Source organism: Hibiscus syriacus, unplaced genomic scaffold (assembly GCF_006381635.1).
Source record: "Hibiscus syriacus cultivar Baekdansim isolate YM2019G1 unplaced genomic scaffold, ASM638163v2 tig00111769_pilon, whole genome shotgun sequence".
Classification (NCBI taxonomy): Eukaryota; Viridiplantae; Streptophyta; class Magnoliopsida; order Malvales; family Malvaceae; genus Hibiscus; species Hibiscus syriacus.
The window spans coordinates 1,669,126-1,690,931 of record NW_024063172.1 but is presented as its reverse complement, the minus strand read 5'-3'; the positions used below and the strand labels follow the sequence as shown (position 1 = coordinate 1,690,931).

The window sequence follows — 21,806 nt, the reverse complement described above, 5'->3', positions numbered from 1 at the left end:
TTTCGATGAAGCATCAAAGAAATTTCCTACAATTTTGGAACTTTCTACTTTTCTGTCCGTGGGATACCTCGAAGGGTTTGATGTTTGTTTAGCTATAGCCTTTTAATTAAAAGCTTAATTACCTAAATTTGGAGCCAAAAATAATTAAACAGTGATGTTCAATGATATTTAAGTGAAGCACTTTTAATGCTTTTCAAGGCAATTTCTCGTGTATAGAGAATTTGCTAGGAAAGTTCCTGATAATTACTTGAATCTGAATCCCCAAACATTTGCTTTATAAAAGGACCACAAGCGTGCAAACAAGTGAGCAAGCAAGCAAGAAGAAAAAGCAAATTGGAGTAAAGAGTAACATGATGATGGAGATTGAGGAAATAAGCAAGTATGAGGCATTGCCACTTCTTTCATTGAATCACGTGTCATTGTTGTGTAGATCAGTTTGGGATTCCATGAGGTTCTATGAACAAATATTGGGCTTTGTTCCCATCAAACGCCCCTCTTCTTTCAACTTCAATGGAGCTTGGTAAGCTTACTTACTGCCCTTCTCTTTTAGTTTCCATGAAAACAACATTAAATGTCTCATTGTCCTTCATGATCAAATATGCAGGTTGTATAACTATGGAATTGGTATACACTTGATTGAGAATCCATCTATCCACGATTTCGACGCTATCATTGAACCTCGATCAATCAATCCCAAGGATAATCACATATCATTCCAGGTATGATTCAGGAAACTCGGTCTGAAACTTTAGTTTACATCACAGGTTCTGAAAATGTTTTTTTTGTTGGAACCGTTTGTGGTGTAACAGTGTAGGGATGTGGGGCTTGTGATGAGGAGGCTCGAAGACATGGGAATGAAGTATGTGACAGCAGTGGTTGAAGATGAAGGGAATAGGGTTGATCAAGTGTTCTTCCATGACCCGGACGGATACATGGTCGAGCTTTGCAACTGTGAGAACATCCCAATCCTTCCACTCTCGTCTTGCTCATTCAAGCCGAGGCTCAGCAGTTTCAACAGGGCTGCACCAGCTAAATGTGGATTCATGGAAAATGCCATGATGGAGAGCTTGAGCATGGAGATGTTGAATATTTCATTCTGAAGATGCTGAACAAAAACACACAAAAGAATGTGATGAACAATTTCACTTTCGTTTGTGCTATTGTTTGCTGCAATTGTTTTTACAGGTCTTATAATGGCCTGGTGTGTCTTGGTTCCATGAAGAAGTTGTAATCTGAATTATATATACAAGCATAGGTAAGGTTTTTGATTGTATTAATTGGAAATTTGTCCTCTGTTACAGATCAAAAATATAAAAGAAATGATCTGTAAAAAGCTGAGAGTTAGCAGTGTTTGTGAAATGTCAGTTTTGCAGGTGCTGCTGCATTTTTGCTATAAAACATTTTTCCTTCTCTGAAGATTTGTGCCTGCCTCTTTAAATATATGTTCTTCCAGAAGCAGCGAGGTTCTCAACCCCACAACTCCCAAAATCCAACACTGTTTTTGAGAAACTTGTGATGTGAATTCCATCAAGAGAGCAATCAAACCAAAAGTTGACAAATCAAAATACAACTTCCATCTCTTTCATTTGATGTCATGTCTTAGAATAAGGATTGTTTCATTGTTCTAGATTGCCCTGGAAGATTGAAACCTTGCTTTGAGTTGTTGATGGATGTGGCAGGTCCGCATGTGCAATAAGCATGCTAGCCGGCATATTCGGGTTGGTGTGGCAAATCCAAGTGATGTTCCCATCTGTGAGATATGTTGAAAATGCAGCTGGTCAAGGATTGGAGGTGTCTATCTTTTGTTCTTTCATTACAGCCAAAAGGGGCTATATTGTCTTTATAGAAGTTTGTTGAACTTATGTTCATTTTATGGAATGTGTATGTAGCTTTGTTTTACTGTGAGGTAGATGGAAGTTGCCTTTGAAATGTAATGTGGTTGTACATGTTGGAGGTAAAGTAAGCCATGGAAGAAAGAGAGTTGAAGTTGTCACATATTTTTTGAAGATACAGCAGAAGAGGCCAAAACCAGACAACTAAAACAACAGTGGGAGATTAAGCGACAAAATCACAAGCTTTCTCCTGTTGAAGGTATGGATGCTAATGCTGATGGAAAATCACTATATGGATTGCTTAAATGATAGATTTGAAAGCCTCATGGAATGCATGTGATCAGGCCTTAAACAATCTTGCTTAAACGACTTTCACTGTAAATATACCAACATATTAAATTTAACTACTATAATAAATAAATATACAATCCAATGAGGCTAAAATTAAAGGAAAAAATTACTTGTAAGAATTATTCAAGGCCAAACAAATGTAAGAATAATTGGGCATTCACTTCCAAGATTATTTAGTGATATCCAGGGGAGCATTTAAAGCTGAAATCAAACATGAAAATTCTTTTGAAAAGTTAAACATTTCTAAAGATGTTTGAAAATAACTAATATTTATGCGATAACCATAAAAAAAACGATCCGAAATTTAACTACTATAATAAATAAATATACAATCCAATGAGCTATCAATGAGGCTAAAATTAAAGGAAAAAATTACTTGTAAGAATTATTCAAGGCCAAACAAATGTAAGAATAATTGGGCATTCACTTCCAAGATTATTTAATGATATCCAGGGGAGCATTTAAGCTGAAATAAAAAATAAAAATTATTTTAAAAATTTCAAACTAAACAGATCCGTTGTAGTCTAGTTGGTTAGGATACTCGGCTCTCACCCGAGAGACCCGGGTTCAAGTCCCGGCAACGGAACATTTTGCTGCTTTTCATATTTTTGAATAGATTTGGTGGTTGCTGGGGCTTTTTTTTTATATCTTCTCATTAGGCGTCAAAGCATTGATGGGAAAAGACCCTGATTAGCATCCTAATGGATCAGCCAGCTGCTAAGAAAATGCACCACAGCAGTTTTATATTCCATTTTACTAACAATGACATGCAGAGACTGGCAATTCCAACACTTGATCATAGCTGACAACAAAAGGGTCATTAAGAGTGTATGAAGTAGACCTCGGTTTTTTCTCTTCAACCGATCATGTATGAAGTACAAGGTAGCTAACAATGATTTAGGTATTCAAGAGTGTGCCTTCTTCTGTTGCGAATAAAATGCTATGGATGTTTTTACAATGAGTTCATTAGTTCAAGCTCCTTTAAACCATCTAAAAACAACATTTCATTGCCTTTTCTTATCATCCAATCAAAAGGGCAGCTTGAGAATATCATAAGAATGTAGAATCAAAATGGGTAAGTGGAAGAATAACCCAGTATTAACTCAACGCCACATTAGCTGAAAATACCAATTCTGAAAGTGATGCAACGTCTAGGGAAGCAAAGTGTTGGAAGAACACTAAACCAAGCTGACAAAAAATGAAATAATTTAATAAAATAAATCAATTATATTTCATATTAACCTTCCGTTGTAGTCTAGTGAGTTAGGATATTCGCCTCTCACCTGAGAGACCCGGGTTAAAGTCCCAATAACGTAAATTTTTTACTTTTGTTGTTGTTGGGGCCATATTTTTTTTTCCTCTTCATTGGAGGTACCTAAAACAATGCACTACAAGAGTTTTTATGAACCATTTTGCTAAACAATAAGATGCGAAGGTTAATATCTGCCTTGGAAACTTTTTTGGGCAAAAATAGAGGAAAAATCTCTAACGCATATTACCACAGCTGAGAAAAAAAGGGTCATGGGATGATTAAGGCTTCACTGTATCAGTTGATAACTTGAAATTTAGTCTTCTTCCTTCTCAACTATACAACTTTGCTTCCATATAATCAAGAAACCAAGTAACGGTGTCTTAGCTAAAACAACAAAAGTTGGTCTAAATAAAAGCTCCCTTAAAAGGTTGAAAGAAATTTTCCTTCAAATTCAGACTTTTTAGTGAAAAACTAAATATCCAAATCGACTGGATTTCGATGGATTGCTGTTGAGATGGCAAAGCCAAAGGTAGTTGTTGGTGGCCTCTAGAGAAGACGAGATCCAAGGTGAAAAAAAAAAGCTTCTGGAGAAACACCTACGCACAAGGGAGCAAATGTGAACTATAGGGTGTTGGAGTTGAGACTCCAGCATTCTCTCTAATGCTTAAGTTAGTTATCTATGGCAATTTCTTTCCTTTCTCAACAATGGCAATTCTTGCAAGTTCTGTTTTTCATACTCAACTATGTTTTTCCTTCCTATATCAGAGCTCACCCCTAATCTGGCCCCATGCTCGACATATGCCACGTCCTCAAGAGATTGCAAGAGCTAGAAACCCCTACTCCGAAGATACTCGGTTGTTCCCAGGCCAACTGTTGATGATTACTATAACCTGTGGTTGCACCATGAACCATCATTTTGCTAGTATTGAATATCTATCAATCTTTGTGACACATATTACATAGTTTAGACCACGATTTTCGATAGCCTCACCAATTTTACTGCAGTGGGCCAAATGGATCCTTCTCCTGAGCCGAAAAATTCGCACTCCGGTGACAAAGTTGTGTTTCCTTTGATCTGGAAGTGCCGTACGACAGCTGAATTATAGAACGGAACCGAGTATTTTATTAGCTATGTATGGTTACCAAAAGGACAGCATTTGGAGAGTAAGTGCCATGTTCAATGAATCAGCACCAGCTATCATTGATGAAAATAAGTTAAATGGTTACCCGAATATTAACTATGCAGTGATTCCTCCACTGACGATCCTAGTGTCGGACTTCCCGATTCTTTCGCAAACTCATCTCCCTCGAGGAAGCAAATCCAAAGGGATCCTCATAGCTGTTTTTAGCATAGTAGGCTGTTTGCTTATTTTAGCAGGTGTGTTAATACGCGAGGAGAAGAAGATCTTTAAGCACAACAGTTCGTCTTTAGAGAGGATCAGTTTGATTCCAGTGAAGGATTTTACGAAAAGTGAGAGTTTCCGGTAAAATATCAAGCAAGATAAGCTGCTTCCTGGAGTTTCAGGCAACTTACGCAAGCCAATCATGTATGAAGCTGATGTGATTATGAGGGCAACTATGAACCTTAATGAACATAGCAGAATCAGAGGATCGGTGTACAGGGCAAACATTGATGGGAAACTGTTAGCCATAAAGAAAACAAAGGAAGATTCGCGTGAAAAAGACAAACCTTGCTAGAGAAGACTGAAAATACGAAATTGGGTCGAGCCGGAAACTTATACAACCGATAGGAAAGCAGTGTGGGAAACATACAAAACAAAATTTACCAGAAACTGAAAACAAACAAAATATAGGCGTTGTAGTCTAGTTGCTTAGGGTACTCGGCTCTTAACCAAGAGACCCGGGTTCAGGCCCCAGCATCGGAAACTTTTTGTATTTTTGGTAGATTTTGTGGTTGCCGGGTCTCTTATTTTGTATCTTCTCATTAGGCGTCAAAGCATTGATGGGAAAAGACCCTTGGGGCATCCTAATGGATCAACTAGCTGCTAGGAAAATGAACTACAAGAGTTTTATACTCCATTTTACTAAACAATAACATACAGAGATTGATACCTGCTACTGTGGGAACGTTATTGGCAATTCCAGCACATGACAATAGCTGAAAACAAAAGGGCCACGGAATTGCTTGCTGCCTTTGGATGCCACCGTTCCCCCAGTGTGTTGGAATCTACTTCAAATTAGGGAGATGGAATAGTTGAAAAGTTCAAATTCGTCTGTCTTAGCTAAAACAGTATAACTTGTTCATAAAAATGTGCTACTGTTGCAATATAGCCATTCTTCACAACCTGTTAATAGGCATTCTAAGAGTAAAGTGATTTTAAGATAAAATGAACACAATAGGAAGCCCTTCTAAACCCTTTCGAACTATCATTGTCTTTACTTTTTGGGTGTTTGAGGTAGAATTTATTTTCAATACCTGGCCAAGTGGCCATCAAAGAAGGATCTGAAGCAGAATGAATAACCATTTGGTCAACATGGAAACAAAATCAATGGAGGGGAAATATGCAAACAATTAAGGCATAAAATGCTACTATACAAAACCTTTTCAACCAACAACTGAATGCAAAGAAGAAAACAAAATATCATGCCTAACTATTAGGTGTAATGTCCAATGCAACAAACACTCTTGCATCATTGGTACTGGCTTTGCTGGATTCCACAAGGCACCCTAACCCACATGAGACGAGAGAGGACACTCAATGCCAGGGGAGATAAAAGAAGATAAAGATTCTTACTCTTCATGCACCCCACCCAGGTTCAAATCCCACTGACCACTGTCCACCATTGGTAGGCGATTTGCAAGTCCAAAAAGCTAGCAGGTGGAAGACCAATGGGTCCCTAAATCCCAATATGGGTTGGCAGCTTGCACCGGCCTTGGAGATAGAGTAGCCACTCTTGCTCATGAACTTTTTTGGATTAAAAAGGAAAAGAAAAGAGAAGAAAGATAAATCTCATAAAATCAATTTTAGATTTACCTGAGGTGATGCACCAAAAGGAACATGCTGGCCTCCAACAGTGAAGAGCAAGTCTTCTCCAAGCTGGCAACATGGACATACGAATTCGAGCACCGCGTATGTCAAAGATATGAGCGTTATTGTGAAATGATTGAGAGTCTTTGAATAGATACTACCTTGTATTCACCCAGATCTATAAAAAAAAAAGAGAGTAGGCATGAGAAGTATTCATGTAAGGAGGAAGATAAGAATAAAACCTTCACTGTCATGGCAGCAACCTGTATAGCGACTTGAATTAGGACAAGAAAATGAAAGCCCTTGAAAATAACTAGATAAAGATCTGAACAATTCGGAGTCATATTTAAAACCACCGAAATAGACAGCACTTCATTATGTAAATAATCAAGGCACATACCGGATAGAATAGGGTGTAAATACCTATATCTTTATTGGGAGTTCCAGAATAGGTAGGACCAAAAAGGGAATAGACAGCCCTTCGAAGCCAAAAAAAGAAGAGAATAGATACAAAAGAAGCTAGAGTGGATGGTCCACTGAATGCAGAAACAAGGTTGATCACTAAAGCACGTAAAAAACAAAATAAAAATAAAGAAACCCTCAAGGCTTAACTACCCAATCAAAGAATTGCCATAACGCATCTGAAGTCAAATGATAATCAAAATTTCCCAAAAGGTGTAATCCCTAATACAGAATCCAAAATGAAAAGAAAAAAAAAAGTTTAGCATAAACAAAACAAGTGGAATAAAATATAACAAAGTATTAAAATGAAATATATGTGTGTGTGTGAACCCATGATCCGGAAAGCTTATAACAAGAATCACCTTAAGAGGCTCCTGCGCAACAAAAACATAATGTTGAAGGATAAGTACGTCAGACTAATCGTAAATATAAAATTAATAAAAATATCATAAAATTAAGTGTAAAAAGATATCATATCACGTGCTCTAAATAAAGAGCTGAAATCTCAAAATCTAAAAACAACGATGCTACACATTAATTGTATTTTTTTTCTTCTGAAAATAGGTTAATAATCTCATGACACAGACTATATTAACCCTTTTTTAATTTTTTTTTGCATGTGCACCGAATCACAGCATTGATATAATAAAACTTTTATAATGGCAACATTAGGGTCACGCATGGATGACTCAACCTTTTGCCCGTATGATAGTGGTACAATTTCATTGGTTGGACCATTTTATTTTCTTTCAAATAAAATATGTACCAATCAACAACAAGGATGGCCCAATCATTCCCAACATTTACATTAAGTTCCAAACATAGACACAACACAAGGGCCAAATGTTCACATTATGAGTTGTCAATAGCAGCAATAAAAAGGCAAGTTGAACATCTGTTTTCAGTCGTCTTCAGTGGTGGATGTAAGTATAAATCTATAATTAAGGCGCGTTTATCGAATTTAAAATTTAATTTTTTTTGATTAATTAATTATTTTAAAATTTTATATATTATTTATTTATAAAAAAATATATTATTAATATATATATATGTATATTCATCGTTTAAAATGTTTTTAGAACAGTGTTATTCAGATTGAGAATCAAAATGGCGGATGCTCCGCAATTTTATTCTTCAAGCATAGTATAAACGCGGTAAAAGCATCGACCGAGAAGTCAAAATGGAGCTTCGAACAATAGTCTAAAGCTGGCTACGAAATCCACGTTCTGTGATTTTCCACCGAGTGGGAACGAGAATTAGGCAAACAGACGACCGAGCACCACACCAGCGCTTGGGCCCCAATTCTTAAAAAAAAAAACCACCATTTTTAAAAGTGGGTAAACTATGCATTTAGTACTTAAATTATTAGTTTTAGTTCGTTTTAATATCTAAATTTCAAAATTGTAAAATATTTAGTTTTTATTTTATTTTAGTATCACGTTAAAAATTTAACGCGTTTAGTATCCAAAATACCGGTTTTAGTCAATTTTAGTATTTAAACTTTCATTTTTTTCCTAAAATCATACATAATATTTAATTTTTGTTTCATTTTAGTATCACGCTGTTAAAAACTTAATGCGCTTAGTACATAAATTATCATTTTTGGTCCGTTTAGTACCTAAACTTTCAAATTTTTTAAAATCATATCTAATGTTTAGTTTTTTATTTTATTTTAGTACCCATCCTTCAAATTTTAACGCGTTTAATACCTAAACTATCAGTTTTGGTTCGTTTTAATACCTAAACTTTCAAATGTTTTTAAATTTAATGTTAAATTCCTCGGACGAGAGAATCAAGCACTCGATCTCCCATTCTCCTGACCATTCAAACGCGTTTGACGTCAAACACATTTACCACCCAAAAAAACTTCAAAATTACAAGTGTCCGCGCCTCTTCTCTATTTTCTATATCTTTCAAAGCAAAATGCTTTTTGGAAAGGTTGTTAAAGTTTCCTTCTTTCTTCCTTTTTGCTGCCAAACAACGCCTTGTCACGTCCCTTCCCAATTTCCCATTTTCCATTTCCATGTGCCTACTACTACTCATAGCTCCTCCACCACCACCGCTGCCTAACCCCCATTTTCTTCCATAGGGTTCTCAACTTTTTCTTTATTTGTTCATTTGTTTTTTTTTCTACGAGAAACTTAGAAGAACGAGTTTTTTTTTTCGTTTTTATTTTTAATATCGGGGATTGATCACCATGGCTTGTGCTGGTGTTGGGAAAAATAATGATTGTCTGAATCGTGATTGTTTACGGGGGGAGGAGTTGACGAGGTCCGATCAATGCCAGAGGAGTCCGGATATGATCGTTGGGAAAGCTGACGTGGCGGCTAATGGAGTCAAAGTTGTTGAGATGACAGCTGGGAAGCGCAGACGCGGAAGACCACCCAGAAATCAAGGGAAAGTCGATTCATCATCGGCGGCGCCGCCTCAGAGGGAGAACCAGGATGGAGAAGAAGAAGATGTTTGCTTTATATGCTTTGATGGCGGGAGTCTCGTGCTTTGTGATCGCCGGTGAGTTTGGAAATTTGCAGTTTTATTGTCTTTTTTTCTATTTCTATTGTTTTGATGATCAGAAAATGTAAGAAAACGGAAGAGCGATTGAGCTGAGAAAGTTTATTAACCTTTTGCTGAATCCAGTTTATCTGAGCTTTTAATTTTGGAAATTTTGAATTGGAGTTAAAATTTCAGCTAAACATGGAATTTCTATGCCGATGCCTATGATCTTCAGTTTTTTGTTATTTTTTAATACTAATAGTTTCATATATTGCAATTCATGGTCTTCTTCTTTTGTCGACGGAAATTTGGTTTAATTTCTCTTATCTTCTTCTGTTCATTTTGACTTGTGTATTCTTTCTTCTTCTTCCTTCCCTTTTGTGCTGTTCATCATTGCTGATTATATTGTATTTTATGGATCAGAGGCTGTCCTAAGGCTTACCATCCAGCTTGTATCAAAAGGGATGAGGCCTTCTTTAAATCAAAGGCGAAATGGAACTGCGGTATGTTGCATATTAGTAACTCCTTGTAAATATTTTTCACTTCCATTCAAGTTTAACTAATATAACTGCTGCGAGGTGTCCAAGCCTGTGTTTTCATGTGTGTGTTGAAACTGTTCCTCTTAGCTTCTTTGCGGTTAAAACTGTTCTTCTGTTGACATGTGTGTTTTGAAAGGTAGCTTTCCATGTCGGTCGCCGGTTTGGATTCTTTGTTCTTGTGTAGTTACTGAATTTGCTATATTAATCTTAATTATATTATGGTATCATACCATTAACATGTGTCTATCGAGTGGTGGCTTCGGGTGTCTGTCATTTGAGTTTGGATTATTGCTCATGAAGTAGTTATTGCATTACCTCTTCTACTTTTTCATATTGTTCACGCCGATATCATACTGTCTATTTGTTCGGGACTTGGATTCTTGCAGATCAAACGGTTATTATGGTAACATTTTTATTTCAATTATTAGCAACGGCTAAGTTGTTTGTTCCATTAATTATCTGGTGTTCTATTTGTTGCGCATTTCAGGGTGGCACATATGTAGCACTTGTCATAAGTCTTCGTATTATATGTGCTATACTTGCACATATTCCTTGTGCAAGAATTGCACTAAAGATGCTGCTGATTATGTGAACGTAAGAGGAAATAAAGGATTTTGTGGATTGTGCATGAAAACTATAATGATGATTGAAAGCACTGCTTTCGGAACCAATGAAATGGTATGATTAACTATTCCTTATACAACTGATTTCTTTTTGAATGTCTCGTCACTCGTGCCATTTTTCAGATTAATTGTGCTTCCTTGTTTGGTAACTGTTGTAATTGGCATGTTTAGATTACTGAAGATTGAAGAGCCATTGTCTAACTTGTAAGCCTTTTAATTTACGATGTGCAGGTTCAAGTAGATTTTGATGATCAAACGAGTTGGGAGTATCTCTTCAAGATGTATTGGGTTTTATTGAAAGAGAAGCTATCTTTAAGTTTATGTGAGCTTATTAAAGCTAAAAATCTGCTGAAAGATATTGCTAAAGGTGTAGGCACGGAAAGGCCTTTTGGAGACCTAGGTGCTAGTTATTCTAAGAGAAGAAAAACGATTAAACAACAGACATATTTGAACAAAGCTGAACCTCTAGAAGCAGAGAAATCAGGTGTTATGATAGGGATGCCTTTGCCTGAAGGCACAGATTGTGCAAGTGACAAGGGACTCACAAAAGGGTATCCTTTGTTTCTTAATATGAAGGAAAAGGAGCCCCCCTCTCCACTGAAGAGAGGTGATGTCTTGAGTGATATAGGAAGCAGAGAATCTAGCATGACACCGCATTCTACAGAGACGGAGCTATCTGTAAATAATATCGAGACAGAAAAAATATGGCACTATCAAGATCCACTTGGGAAAATTCATGGGCCATTTCCTATGGCAATGTTACGTAGGTGGAGCATGAGTGGTCTTTTCCCACCTGATTTGAGAGTATGGAGAGCAAGTGAAAGGAAAGAGGATTCCACTCTCTTAACAGATGCTTTGGCTGGACGGTACAGCCAACCGCAACAGCTGTTTCATAAAAGCTGCATACCAGTTTACGATGCAAGGTTTTCCCCTAATGATGGATATCAGAACAAGGTTGGAGATGTTAGAGGGAGTTGGGATCTGAATGTGGATCAGATTGAAAGTAAACAGGTGGAGGTGAGCTCGAACTCGATGCAGAATGATGCAAGTGGTCCTTGTTGTGGTAACAATGAATCTGCAAAGAGCAAAGAATTGGGCTCGCGATCTTCTTCTTGTACTACTGCCATAGATATTGTCACTTCCAATGCAGTACAGACAGGAAGTCCTTTGACACAATGGGAGTCTGGGAAGGGTGATAATTACTTCCCTGGCCAGCCTCGAGTGAGTAGTTCACTTCCATCATCTACATTTTCTGGGAAATCATGTGAAACACAGTCTCATCTAGATATCACAGGTCATGGGGTTGAAAAATGGGACTGTGGTTCCATTAACATGAACGAAAATTCGAACAAGACCTCCAATGGTCAATTTATTGCTGGAAATGTGAAGCAAAATGATACTGAGGGACAATCAGGCAAATCTTGTGGGCAAAGCTGGAGATCACCTTTAAATAATGCTTCAAATGGATGGGATGCCAATTGTGGTCTCATTTCTCTAGCTAGGGCTCTTGAAGCAGCAGAGCACAATCATGATATTGATTTCGTCGATCTTCCTACTTCAACATCAAAGATGAACCTCAAAGACTCGAAACCACAGGGTACTAAAAACAAACAGTCTCTTTCTGCGAGTGCTCTTCATCAAGATTCGGGTCCTAGTTGGAGTTCAGCTTCTAGTTTAGTTGTTAATGGACCATTGCTTTCTGAAGTAGCTAGTGAATGGGGTGGGTATTCCTCCACCCCAGCAAAACCTTCTCCGGAGGAATGGGACTCGGATCTTGTTCTACAGTCTTCTTTGAAACGGACTAGCTTGGGAAATGATCATGCTGCTACTCCAAGTTCAGGAAGTGGTCAATTTGCACATTCTTGTCTCTCAGATCCTGCAGAAAATGCATCTGCTTGGGATCCAATTATTCCCAACCCCAATGAGTATTCTTTTGGTGATGAGTCAGTTTCTGATCTCTTGGCTGAAGTTGAAGCAATGGAGTCTCTTAATGCCTTGACTTCATCTACATCGATTTTACGTTGGGATGGTGAGTTGGCTCAAGGTGCTGAACCATATTGCTTTAGCCCTGCACCTGATCCAGGAAAAAGTGATGCTTTGAGCTCAACAAATGATCTACGAATGTCATCTGAGTCGACCTTGACTATCGAGACAATTGGGGTCTCCAAGTCTGAAGTTCTTGATGGTCAGAAGAGTTATGGCCGGCATTCTTCCACGAGTGCTGAAATGGATGAAGATAAATGGCCCAATAATGTCTCGGTTAACCAATATGAAGCTGGTTCAGGCATGCAGTTTCATGCACCAGGAGTAACATGGGGCATGGCTTCTATAGATACCACTTGGAAAACAGGTCGAGAAACTACGGCAACCAACTCTGAAGCCATTCAGCGAAACCATATTTTCAATTTGGGGGGCTTAGATCATGGAGCTAGGAACTTCAGTTGGGGAAGAACTAGTCCGGGAACCTTCCCTGGCAACGGAAGCATCAACTTAGGCACTTATTGGGGAAACCAACAGGAGGGCCTTGATTTTCCGGGAAGAGATTCAAGTTTTATTCGGGGCAGGTCTTCAATGCATAGGCACTCGACCTACGATGTTCCTCCGAACGGAGTTGGTTCTTTCAGACCTCCGCCCAAAGGGCAACGGGTTTGTAAATTGTATGAAAGGGGAGAATGCAACAAGGGAGCTTCATGTAGCTATTGGCACCCTAGATAAGGTAACCATAACAATTGTGTGCATTTTGACTGTTAGTTTGTTCTCCAAAATTTAAAACGTCAGCTATAACAGTAATGTATCATTCATTATTCAAGTTGGGCATATAAGAATACCATATTATTTTTGTGCTGTGAATATAAACAAATAAATAATACCTTACCTTTTGCAAAGTAGCTAGCCTTAGCTTTGTAAGCACTATATTCATCATGTCTTGCATCTATGTCGTATTTTTACATATATTTTTGGGTAAACTACGTCAATGGTAACTCATCTTTGGGGTAGTGTTCATTTCCACCATTGATGTTTAAAAAGTCACAAATTGGTCACTAACATTATCGTTTGTTATAAAATGGTCAATCGACGTTAACAGTCATTGATAGACGTGAAGGAAAACACAATTGGACCATTATATACTGACTTGGAGTGCCACAATGTAGAGTCAAATGTCTCCAATGGTCATCTCTTCCCCTTTAAACAAAACCCAATCCCTAGCCCTAATTTATTCATCTTCATTCATATCCTATTTTCCTCTTTTGTTTAAAATTTCCCATACAATTCCATCAGATATGGTTCGGGTGAAGGATAGTGGCATGGATGGGTGCAAATTGAGTCAATTGAGTAGTGATAGTTGAGTAGCCTGGGGGCTGGCTGTATAGTGAGATATTTATTTATTCTTGGTTGTACATGTTGATTGGTAATGAAATGCTTATTAAAAAAAAGGATTATTAATTGAAAATCTAAATACAAAATCTAAAATATATGATAAATTTAAATTTTTTAAAATAAAACAATTATCTCCACCCGTCCTTTCGATCCATCCGTATACTCCGAAGTAGGGTGTTCATTTTTAGGTTTTAACCGAATTAATCGATCGAATTGAATTAGTTCGGTCGGAGAACGATTAACATTTTTTCAATATTCGGTTAACTATTAATTCGGTTTGAAATCGGTTAATTAACTGAATTAACTGAAATTATTAAATATGAAATATATTGTATATATTAAATACATATTTTAAGCTTAAACTCATTAAGAATTAAGACTCAATTATTTTCTAACCACACTAATCTCATTAAATTATCAATACCTAATTAAAATTTTAATCCAAATATAAAAATTCTGTTATTATATTCAAATTAATCTAATTAAATAAATTATAAAAAAATCTGTTAATTCGGTTAACCGAATGAAATAACTGAATTTTGTTCGGTTCAATTAGGTTAATATTTTCAAAAAAAAATTGAATCGATTAACGGTTAAAGAAAAAAAATGATTAATTCAATTAATAAAAATTCGATTCGGTCAGTGACCGAATTAATCGTTTTAACACCCCTACTCCAAAGTCTTCACTCCAGAACATTTTTAATATACATACGAAAAAAATATTTTATGGCATTACATCCGCTGATGGAGTCTCCATCATTTGTTGATTTGTCTTTTTTTTAAAATAAATCTCGTTTAGAAAATTAATTTTAATATAGTTCAGAAAAAATATTTTATGGTATTATTTAACTATATAGTCGTAAATATTTACTGGGTCAAAATCTTAACTTCAAAGTCAAATGTACTAGATTTACCCTTAATTTTTAAAATGAATTACGTATTTAGTACTTAAATTATTAATTTTGATTTTATTTAATGTTTAAATTTTTAATTTTTTTAAAATTATATAAATTTAGTTTTGGTTTCATTTTTAAAACTTAACTGTATTTTTTATGGGTAAATTACATCATTCATCACTTAACTAGCTTCTCACTCCTATTTCGTACTAAAGTTTAAAAAATTTCAATTTAACTACACTTTCAAATTGCTTCAATTTAATCACTCCAATTTATTTTATTAATATTTTTTATGAAATGACATTTTTTTATTATTTTATTAATATGTAATAAAAAATAAAAAATAAATTTAAAAGTTATAGTGATTAAATTAAGAGTAATTTAAAAATTAAATAATTAAATTTAAAAAGTAAAGATTAGTGACTAAAGTAAGTGAGGAAATAATTTATTAATGAATGATGTAGTTTACAAAAAGTGTCAAGTGGATATCATCCGTTTAAATTTTTATCGATGAGTACTAAAATACAACATTAAATTTAAAATTTAAATATTAAAACGAACTAAACTTATAATTTAAATATTACGTATATAAATATTGAATACGTAATAGCTGCCGGCGATAACATCTTTAAAAGCTTGACGTGTAAAACGAGAACATGAAACTCTAAAAATTGGTGAACTCCATTCATTTGTTAGTTACATACAAAACCCCATATATTTCCCCCTCTGGATTATAAGAAATAGAAGAAATGTTGAGGCGATCGAGGTTGATCCTTACACTCTTCGGCGCGGTCTTGGTGTTGCTGGTGATCGGAAATGCTCTAAGGCTAGCCAAACCCAACAATTCGCCTTCCGCCTTCGTCCAAAACGCCATCTTCTCCTACAAGATTGTTATGTTCTCCAAATCCTATTGCCCGTATGTCGTTTTTTCTCATTTTCTTTTACATTTACCCAATTTTCTTCATGGGTATTTCTTCAAATGGATAATTGGACGTTCAATTCTTGGGTTTTTGTGATTAGGTATGATGGGTTGCTTCAAATTCTTTTGCTTTGTGTTTGCTCGTAGGTATTGCCTTCGCGCCAAACGCATTTTCAGTGAACTAAATGAGAAACCCTATGTTGTAGAGCTTGATCTCCGAGGTATTTGAGTGTATATTGTATATGTACAAATAGAGTAATTTTAAATGAAGCATTGAGTTGTTGAGTTTTTTGTTTTAGATGATGGAGCTAAAATCCAGCATGTCCTTCTGGATTTGGTGGGTCGAAGCACCGTTCCACAAGTTTTTGTGAATGGAAAGCATATTGGAGGCTCTGATGGTTAGCTATATAGTCTCGATAGTAATTGTTTTCCTTGATATTATAAATTCATACATATATATTATATATTGATTTCATTTTTCTTATTCATTTGTACCATGTAGATCTCCGTAACGCAGTCAGTAACGGTACATTGCAAAAGCTTGCATCTGCAAGTCGATGAACTGTTAGAAAGAAGGGAATGCAGTCATTTTGATCCGACTCGTGATTCGTAATGCAGCCTGAGAGTTAGAGAATCATCTCTGGCCCTTTGGGTTGTGAATTTAGTAAGTTCACAGCAAGATATTGTTGAATGCTCTGTGCTAAATGCATGTCACTTTGAGGTTATCTTATAGTTCTTCGTCGTTATGGAAAACTACGACTTTGATCTTAACTTCACTATAAATGCAGGTGTGGGGAAGGAGCAATAACTTTGATTTAGTTTTCACATAATCTATACTTTCTATAGACCCTTTTAGCTATTTTGTTGTTTATTGATATGTAAGTAGATAGTTTTTTGTCAAAATTGGTTGCCTGGAGAAGGCTATATTTCCTCTCCTGCTGGCCATTGGAGTGTCCAAATTATCTGATTCTGATGATACATATATGTGTTTGTGTGTTTATAAGTTCTTTGTTGCTCTTTGATTAGATGAATGCTTGGGGGCTGTTGCTATGGACCATATGCAGAAGTTCCAATGCTGTTAAGGAATTCAAAACTAAATGCTGATATTAATATATATTTTTAGGGTAAATTACACATGTAGTACCTAAACTATCAATTTTGGTCCATTTTAATACCTAAATTTTCATTTTTTCAAAATCATACCTAAAGTTTAGTTTTTGTTTCATTTTAGTACCTAGACTTTTTGATTTTTTTCAAATCATACATAAAGTTTAGTTTTTGTTTCATTTTAGTACTCCCTTTCAAAATTTAATGTTAAAGTTTTGAACAAAATGAAAGTTTAGATATTAAAACGGACCAAAACCGATAGTTTAGGTACTAAACACATTAAGTTTTTGATGGTGTGGTATTAAAAAGAAAACTAAACGTTAGATATGGTTTTGAAAAAATCGAAAGTTCAGGTACTAAAACGGATCAAAATTGATAGTTTAGGTTCTAAATGTGTAGTGTATCGTATTTTTTAATATGAACAATGAAACAAGTTATTAGGAACCCACCATGGCTGCTTGAAGTTTATGCATAAAAATGGAAATAGAAAATCCATGTACAAAACTTATCATCTCCAAGAATACAAATTCATCATTTTGGTTCTATTAGCATATCCGTGCCTAAACATTACTTCAGTTAAATTTGGAACTAAATTTTTAAGAAATAAAAGTGGAAAGATTAAAATAAGTTTTTTTTAAATCAACTCTAGATGAATTGAACTTTTAGGTTCTTTTCTTAAACTCATCGTTTCATTTTATTGTATAGTGGATTTATAAGATTTTATTTTAGTCTCTATACTTAATTTTCTTTCAAATTGATTCTAAAATGTAAAAAAAATGGTGCAAAATTGGCAGCAGATGAGGATCACTTTGTTGAAGTTGTCGCAACTGCTGACAACTTTGCTCTATTTTTTTATTTTAGAACCAAATTGTAAATAAATGAAAGTACAGGGATTAAAATAAGAATTATAAAAAATCAGCTTCAAGTTGAATTAAATCTTCATAAATTATTTTGAACGCCTCTTAAACTCACTGTTTCATTTTATTATGCGTTCGTATCTTTATATAATTTTACTTTAGCGTTAACATTTTTAATTTTCTTTCAATTTGGTCCTAAAACTGTAACAGCAGGAAAAAAAAATTAGGGCAAAGTCGTAAGCCGCTACTAACAACTTTTCCAAAATAAATATCAGTTTTCGACTGCTTCACCTACATTATAAAAATATCACTATTTCACTAATTAATCAGCTATCATCTCCAATTTTTTCTCTAGTTTTGTCCATTACTTCTTTGCCAGTTGTAATACTCAGCCTTGGAATCTTATCTATAGGGGGAGACCCCCAATTTCCCATGCGATTGTTGACATCATGTACTCAATCATACATGATTCTAAATAAAAGTAAAAAAATACGAGAAATCTGACGTGGACAAGCTTGAGGTCGATCCAGAGATGCAAATTTCCACAAGTAAATTAGGCTTCTGTCAACAAATTAAATAATAATTATGACTATTTTATAAGCTTTGATTACACAGTACTCGTCATGTTCTCTTTAATTATATACACCATACTAGCATCCTCTCAATTATTCACTATTTCCCCTTTGCCTGGTTTCCCATCTCCAATGGCTGAGGCTGTCTCTGGCTTTGCCTCTGCTGCGAGAACATGCGGAGTGCCTGAACGAGCCAAGCTGCATATTGCCATGAATGTTTTTCAGCTCGGTTATGCCGTGAATCATGTAATCATGCGAGTTGCTCTTAATATGGGTGTAAGCAAGCTTGTTTTCCCCTTTTATAGGAACATCTTGGCCCTGCTTGCCTTGGCCCCCTCTGCCTATTTCCTAGAAAAGTATGCCATTTTGTTGGAGTACAAAATCAAGTATCTTTGCAATTTCAGTTCTATTTATTTTCCACAACTCCTTTAACTTGTTTTTTGCAGGAAAAAAAGACCAGCACTGACCGTTTCTTTCCTGATACAATTCTTCCTCCTTGGATTTATCGGGTAGGGTATCAACTGTGAATCATTTATCAACAATTTTTCCAATTTTCGTATGGATCAATCAAGTAATCTAGTTGTTCTTTCTTTCTGTTTTGCCAGAATAACATTGAATCAAGGATTTTACATATTTGGCTTAGACAACACATCGCCTGCATTAGCTTCTGCTACTGAGAATTCTGTCCCAGCTGTGACTTTCATCATGGCTGCCTTACTGAGGTGAGAGATAGACACTTAGTACTTCAACTCTGGGTTAATATCGGATTTGAGTATGCTCATTTTTCCCTGAATTTCTTTGCATAATCGAAGAATCGTACTCAGATCCGTATTTTAGAACAATGGTATGTCTTTTTTTTTCTTTGAAGGATGGAACAAGTACACTTGAATCGTAAAGATGGAATAGCTAAGGTGTTCGGAACTCTTGCTTCAGTAGCTGGAGCTTTAGTTATAACCCTTTACAAAGGGCCAATCGTTTATAGTCCCAATTCACCTTCAAATAAGTCACTCTTTTCATCTTTTGGAGATGCACAAGGGAAGAACTGGACAATTGGTTGCATATGTCTCATAGGCCATTCCCTTTGCTGGTCAAGCTGGATCGTTTTACAAGCACCAGTCCTAAAGGAATACCCGGCTCGGCTCTCGTTCGTTTCGTACACTTGCTTTTTTGCCGTTATGCAGTTTGGTGCCATCGCGGCCGCCGTCGAAAAAGACCCCCTAGCTTGGCAGGTTCACTCCGGCAGTGAAGTCTTCACTATTGTCTACACGGTCGGTATTGGCAAAAACCTTAAAACCGAGAACCCAAACTGTATTAATCATTGTATTTTTTGAGTTCACGATTCATGTTTGATGTTGAGCAGGGACTCATAGCTTCAGCAATGGTGTTTGCATTACAAATATATGTTGTTGACAGAGGAGGTCCCTTGTTCGTCTCCATGTATTTACCTCTGCAAACCTTACTTGCAGCTGTACTGGCTACTGTTACATTGGGTGAAGAATTCTACTTGGGAGGGTAAGTCTTAACATCCAAGCATCCATTGTCGCCTGCAATGAAACTTCATTCGGATCTACGAGTTTTACTTACCGTATCAAGAAATATGTGAAATTTGCAGGGTAGTTGGAGCAGCACTGATCATAGCAGGATTGTATCTGGTGATCCTAGGAAAAAATGAAGAGAGCAAGTTCCTATCCGAAAACGAACCGATTCACTCGATGTCTGAATGTAACGGCGTCGAATCCACCTTCATTAAGCCATTGCTTGAGGCCCCTGGGACATAATTTGCAGAGTTGAGGGACATTGATACCTTGTCAGCTGCATGGCAAAACCGGTCATCTGATCCACAGGAATGGGCATTATGGATCGTATGAAGCAGGAGGTTCTATTCAAATTGATGGGGGGAAAATCACATATTTTAGAAATATATATTAGAAAAGTTTGAATTGTTTTGATCATCATTCAACATGAGATGCCATAATATGCGAATCAATTCTTTTGGTACTTATTATTATTATTAATGTTGAAAGGAACACAGAGGGTGGCTTCTCTGAGCTCTAATAGCCAACATGTTTTGGTTTGGACAATCATTTTGTCCGTTGTTATCTTATAATATTGATGAATACAAAGCACGTCCCTGCGTTGAAGAAAATCAAATTGGATTACTAAATGGAATTGATCTAAGTTAGCTGATAATCGAATCCAGTGGACCAGTCAGACTACTGGGATTCTGAAAAGAGTTCAGAGTTTTTTCATTGGAAAATAATGATAATATTTTAATTTAAAAATCGTTTATCTTATCAAATATATTATTTTTTAGATTTGAATCGAATAATATTTTAGATTAAAACTTAAAATGTTATTAAATTTATAATAACTTGTATAGTTTGGATAACCTTTTTGGTTCCAATCATTTTCATTTGAGAAATAACAGTAACGTTTTTAAGTTGTAATTATTTTTCTTATCGAATATATAATTTTTTAGATTGACACATATAATATTTTAGATTGAAATTTTAAATATTATAATATTTATAATAAATTATATAATTTAGATTACAATTTAGGTTCAAACCTAAATGTTACCCTAAACTTAGAAATCCTACATTTGAGAAATAAGAATAATATTTTAAATAAAAACCATTTTCTATTAAAAAGGATAAATTACACAAATGATCCCCTAATTATAAAATATTATTTTATTAAATCCTTTAACTATTAAAAGTTACAAAATGATCATTTGACTATAGAATGTTGTTTTGTTAAGTCCTTTAACTATTAAAAGTTACAAAATGATCACTCGACTATTCATTATGTTCCAAACGTATCATTTTCCTTTAAAATATGTTTGGTTGTTTAAGCAATAACCTACAGTCAAAGGACCATTTGTACATGATAATACAAGGTAATATTTATTTAAAGATAATTCTCAACCTTTTGACATCGAACACTCACACTCTTGATATTTCACATGCAATTGCCATTCATTTGTAGCAAACAACTTGAACAGGTTAGGCGTTCATTCTGGTGGGTGGAATGTAGTTAGCGTTGCTCTTCTCGTCTTATTCAAGGGACAGTGGGCGAACAGAATAGGATTTTTGCGAAATTTCTTGCCATCTGTTATCGTATCCAGTCTCGGACTCGTGTTCGGTGGAACGACATACCTTTTCTTCTTGGCCCTCTTTGCATCCCTTCTTGTTGGTTGGTTCCTTCTTGGTACTTACTGTTTCAAGAATTGTAGCTTTTTCATGTTTTTCAACCTCAACTCCATTAATGTGGTGGAAGATATGCCCTTAATCTTCATGGCTATTGATGTATATGTTTCATGTTAGTATATATTGGTGTGCTTACCCGTATCGTAATCATTCTTAAGGTATTATATATGGTATATCTTAATTGTTTGTCATATGTAGATTTTCCTTCTATTATTAGTCAAAATTGGCTGCATTAAATTTCGGTTCAATTTTTTGGTAAAACAAACTTTTTTATAAGATGGTTGTTGATTTAGTTTAGTTTAGTTTACTTGGTAAATTTTAAATGT

At 35.5% G+C, this 21,806-nt stretch overlaps 4 protein-coding genes, 1 non-coding gene and 1 pseudogene across 6 annotated transcripts; all 6 read left to right on the top strand.

Moving 5' to 3' along the window:
* The first annotated feature begins 324 nt into the window (after positions 1–324).
* On the top strand, positions 325–1,244 carry LOC120169486. Its single transcript, XM_039177617.1, has 3 exons — positions 325–520; positions 605–719; positions 810–1,244. Exons 1-3 carry the CDS (start codon positions 351–353, stop codon positions 1,098–1,100), a joined length of 576 nt encoding a protein of 191 aa, XP_039033548.1. The 5' UTR covers positions 325–350; the 3' UTR covers positions 1,101–1,244.
* Positions 1,245–2,696: 1,452 nt separating this feature from the next.
* TRNAE-CUC lies at positions 2,697–2,769 on the top strand. Its single transcript has one exon. It is a non-coding gene; the product is annotated as a tRNA-Glu (tRNA).
* A 1,180-nt stretch (positions 2,770–3,949) lies between these two features.
* Positions 3,950–5,133, top strand: LOC120169827 (annotated as a pseudogene).
* Positions 5,134–8,799: 3,666 nt separating this feature from the next.
* On the top strand, positions 8,800–13,427 carry LOC120169485 (zinc finger CCCH domain-containing protein 44-like). 2 transcript variants are annotated; one of them, XM_039177614.1, is made up of 5 exons: positions 8,800–9,398; positions 9,804–9,883; positions 10,407–10,597; positions 10,774–11,174; positions 11,232–13,427. In XM_039177614.1, exons 1-5 carry the CDS (start codon positions 9,085–9,087, stop codon positions 13,255–13,257), a joined length of 3,012 nt encoding a protein of 1,003 aa, XP_039033545.1. In that variant the 5' UTR covers positions 8,800–9,084; the 3' UTR covers positions 13,258–13,427. The 2 variants fall into 2 exon arrangements, with proteins under 2 accessions (XP_039033545.1, XP_039033546.1); XM_039177615.1 differs by lacking the exon at positions 9,804–9,883 and having other exon boundaries at positions 9,186–9,398.
* A 2,105-nt stretch (positions 13,428–15,532) lies between these two features.
* On the top strand, positions 15,533–16,559 carry LOC120169419 (glutaredoxin-C3-like). The gene is made up of 4 exons (XM_039177557.1): positions 15,533–15,732; positions 15,883–15,956; positions 16,035–16,133; positions 16,238–16,559. Exons 1-4 carry the CDS (start codon positions 15,566–15,568, stop codon positions 16,294–16,296), a joined length of 399 nt encoding a protein of 132 aa, XP_039033488.1. The 5' UTR covers positions 15,533–15,565; the 3' UTR covers positions 16,297–16,559.
* A 1,699-nt stretch (positions 16,560–18,258) lies between these two features.
* On the top strand, positions 18,259–20,335 carry LOC120169564 (WAT1-related protein At3g53210-like). The gene is made up of 6 exons (XM_039177682.1): positions 18,259–18,627; positions 18,718–18,780; positions 18,877–18,993; positions 19,140–19,539; positions 19,632–19,783; positions 19,884–20,335. The coding sequence occupies exons 1-6, from the start codon at positions 18,323–18,325 to the stop codon at positions 20,047–20,049; spliced, it is 1,203 nt and encodes a 400-aa protein (XP_039033613.1). The 5' UTR covers positions 18,259–18,322; the 3' UTR covers positions 20,050–20,335.
* Positions 20,336–21,806: the final 1,471 nt, after the last annotated feature.

Coding starts and splice junctions, on each gene's coding strand:
- LOC120169486 (XM_039177617.1), top strand. CDS start 351: ATGATGATGGAGATTGAGGAAATAAGCAAGTATGAGGCATTGCCACTT. Junction 521..604: donor TTCAACTTCAATGGAGCTTG/GTAAGCTTACTT, acceptor TCAAATATGCAG/GTTGTATAACTATGGAATTG. Junction 720..809: donor ATAATCACATATCATTCCAG/GTATGATTCAGG, acceptor GTGGTGTAACAG/TGTAGGGATGTGGGGCTTGT.
- LOC120169485 (XM_039177614.1), top strand. CDS start 9,085: ATGGCTTGTGCTGGTGTTGGGAAAAATAATGATTGTCTGAATCGTGAT. Junction 9,884..10,406: donor AAAGGCGAAATGGAACTGCG/GTATGTTGCATA, acceptor TGCGCATTTCAG/GGTGGCACATATGTAGCACT. Junction 11,175..11,231: donor GTCTTGAGTGATATAGGAAG/CAGAGAATCTAG, acceptor TGTAAATAATAT/CGAGACAGAAAAAATATGGC.
- LOC120169419 (XM_039177557.1), top strand. CDS start 15,566: ATGTTGAGGCGATCGAGGTTGATCCTTACACTCTTCGGCGCGGTCTTG. Junction 15,733..15,882: donor TTCTCCAAATCCTATTGCCC/GTATGTCGTTTT, acceptor GTTTGCTCGTAG/GTATTGCCTTCGCGCCAAAC. Junction 16,134..16,237: donor GCATATTGGAGGCTCTGATG/GTTAGCTATATA, acceptor TGTACCATGTAG/ATCTCCGTAACGCAGTCAGT.
- LOC120169564 (XM_039177682.1), top strand. CDS start 18,323: ATGTTCTCTTTAATTATATACACCATACTAGCATCCTCTCAATTATTC. Junction 18,781..18,876: donor TTCCTCCTTGGATTTATCGG/GTAGGGTATCAA, acceptor CTGTTTTGCCAG/AATAACATTGAATCAAGGAT. Junction 19,540..19,631: donor TCTTCACTATTGTCTACACG/GTCGGTATTGGC, acceptor GATGTTGAGCAG/GGACTCATAGCTTCAGCAAT.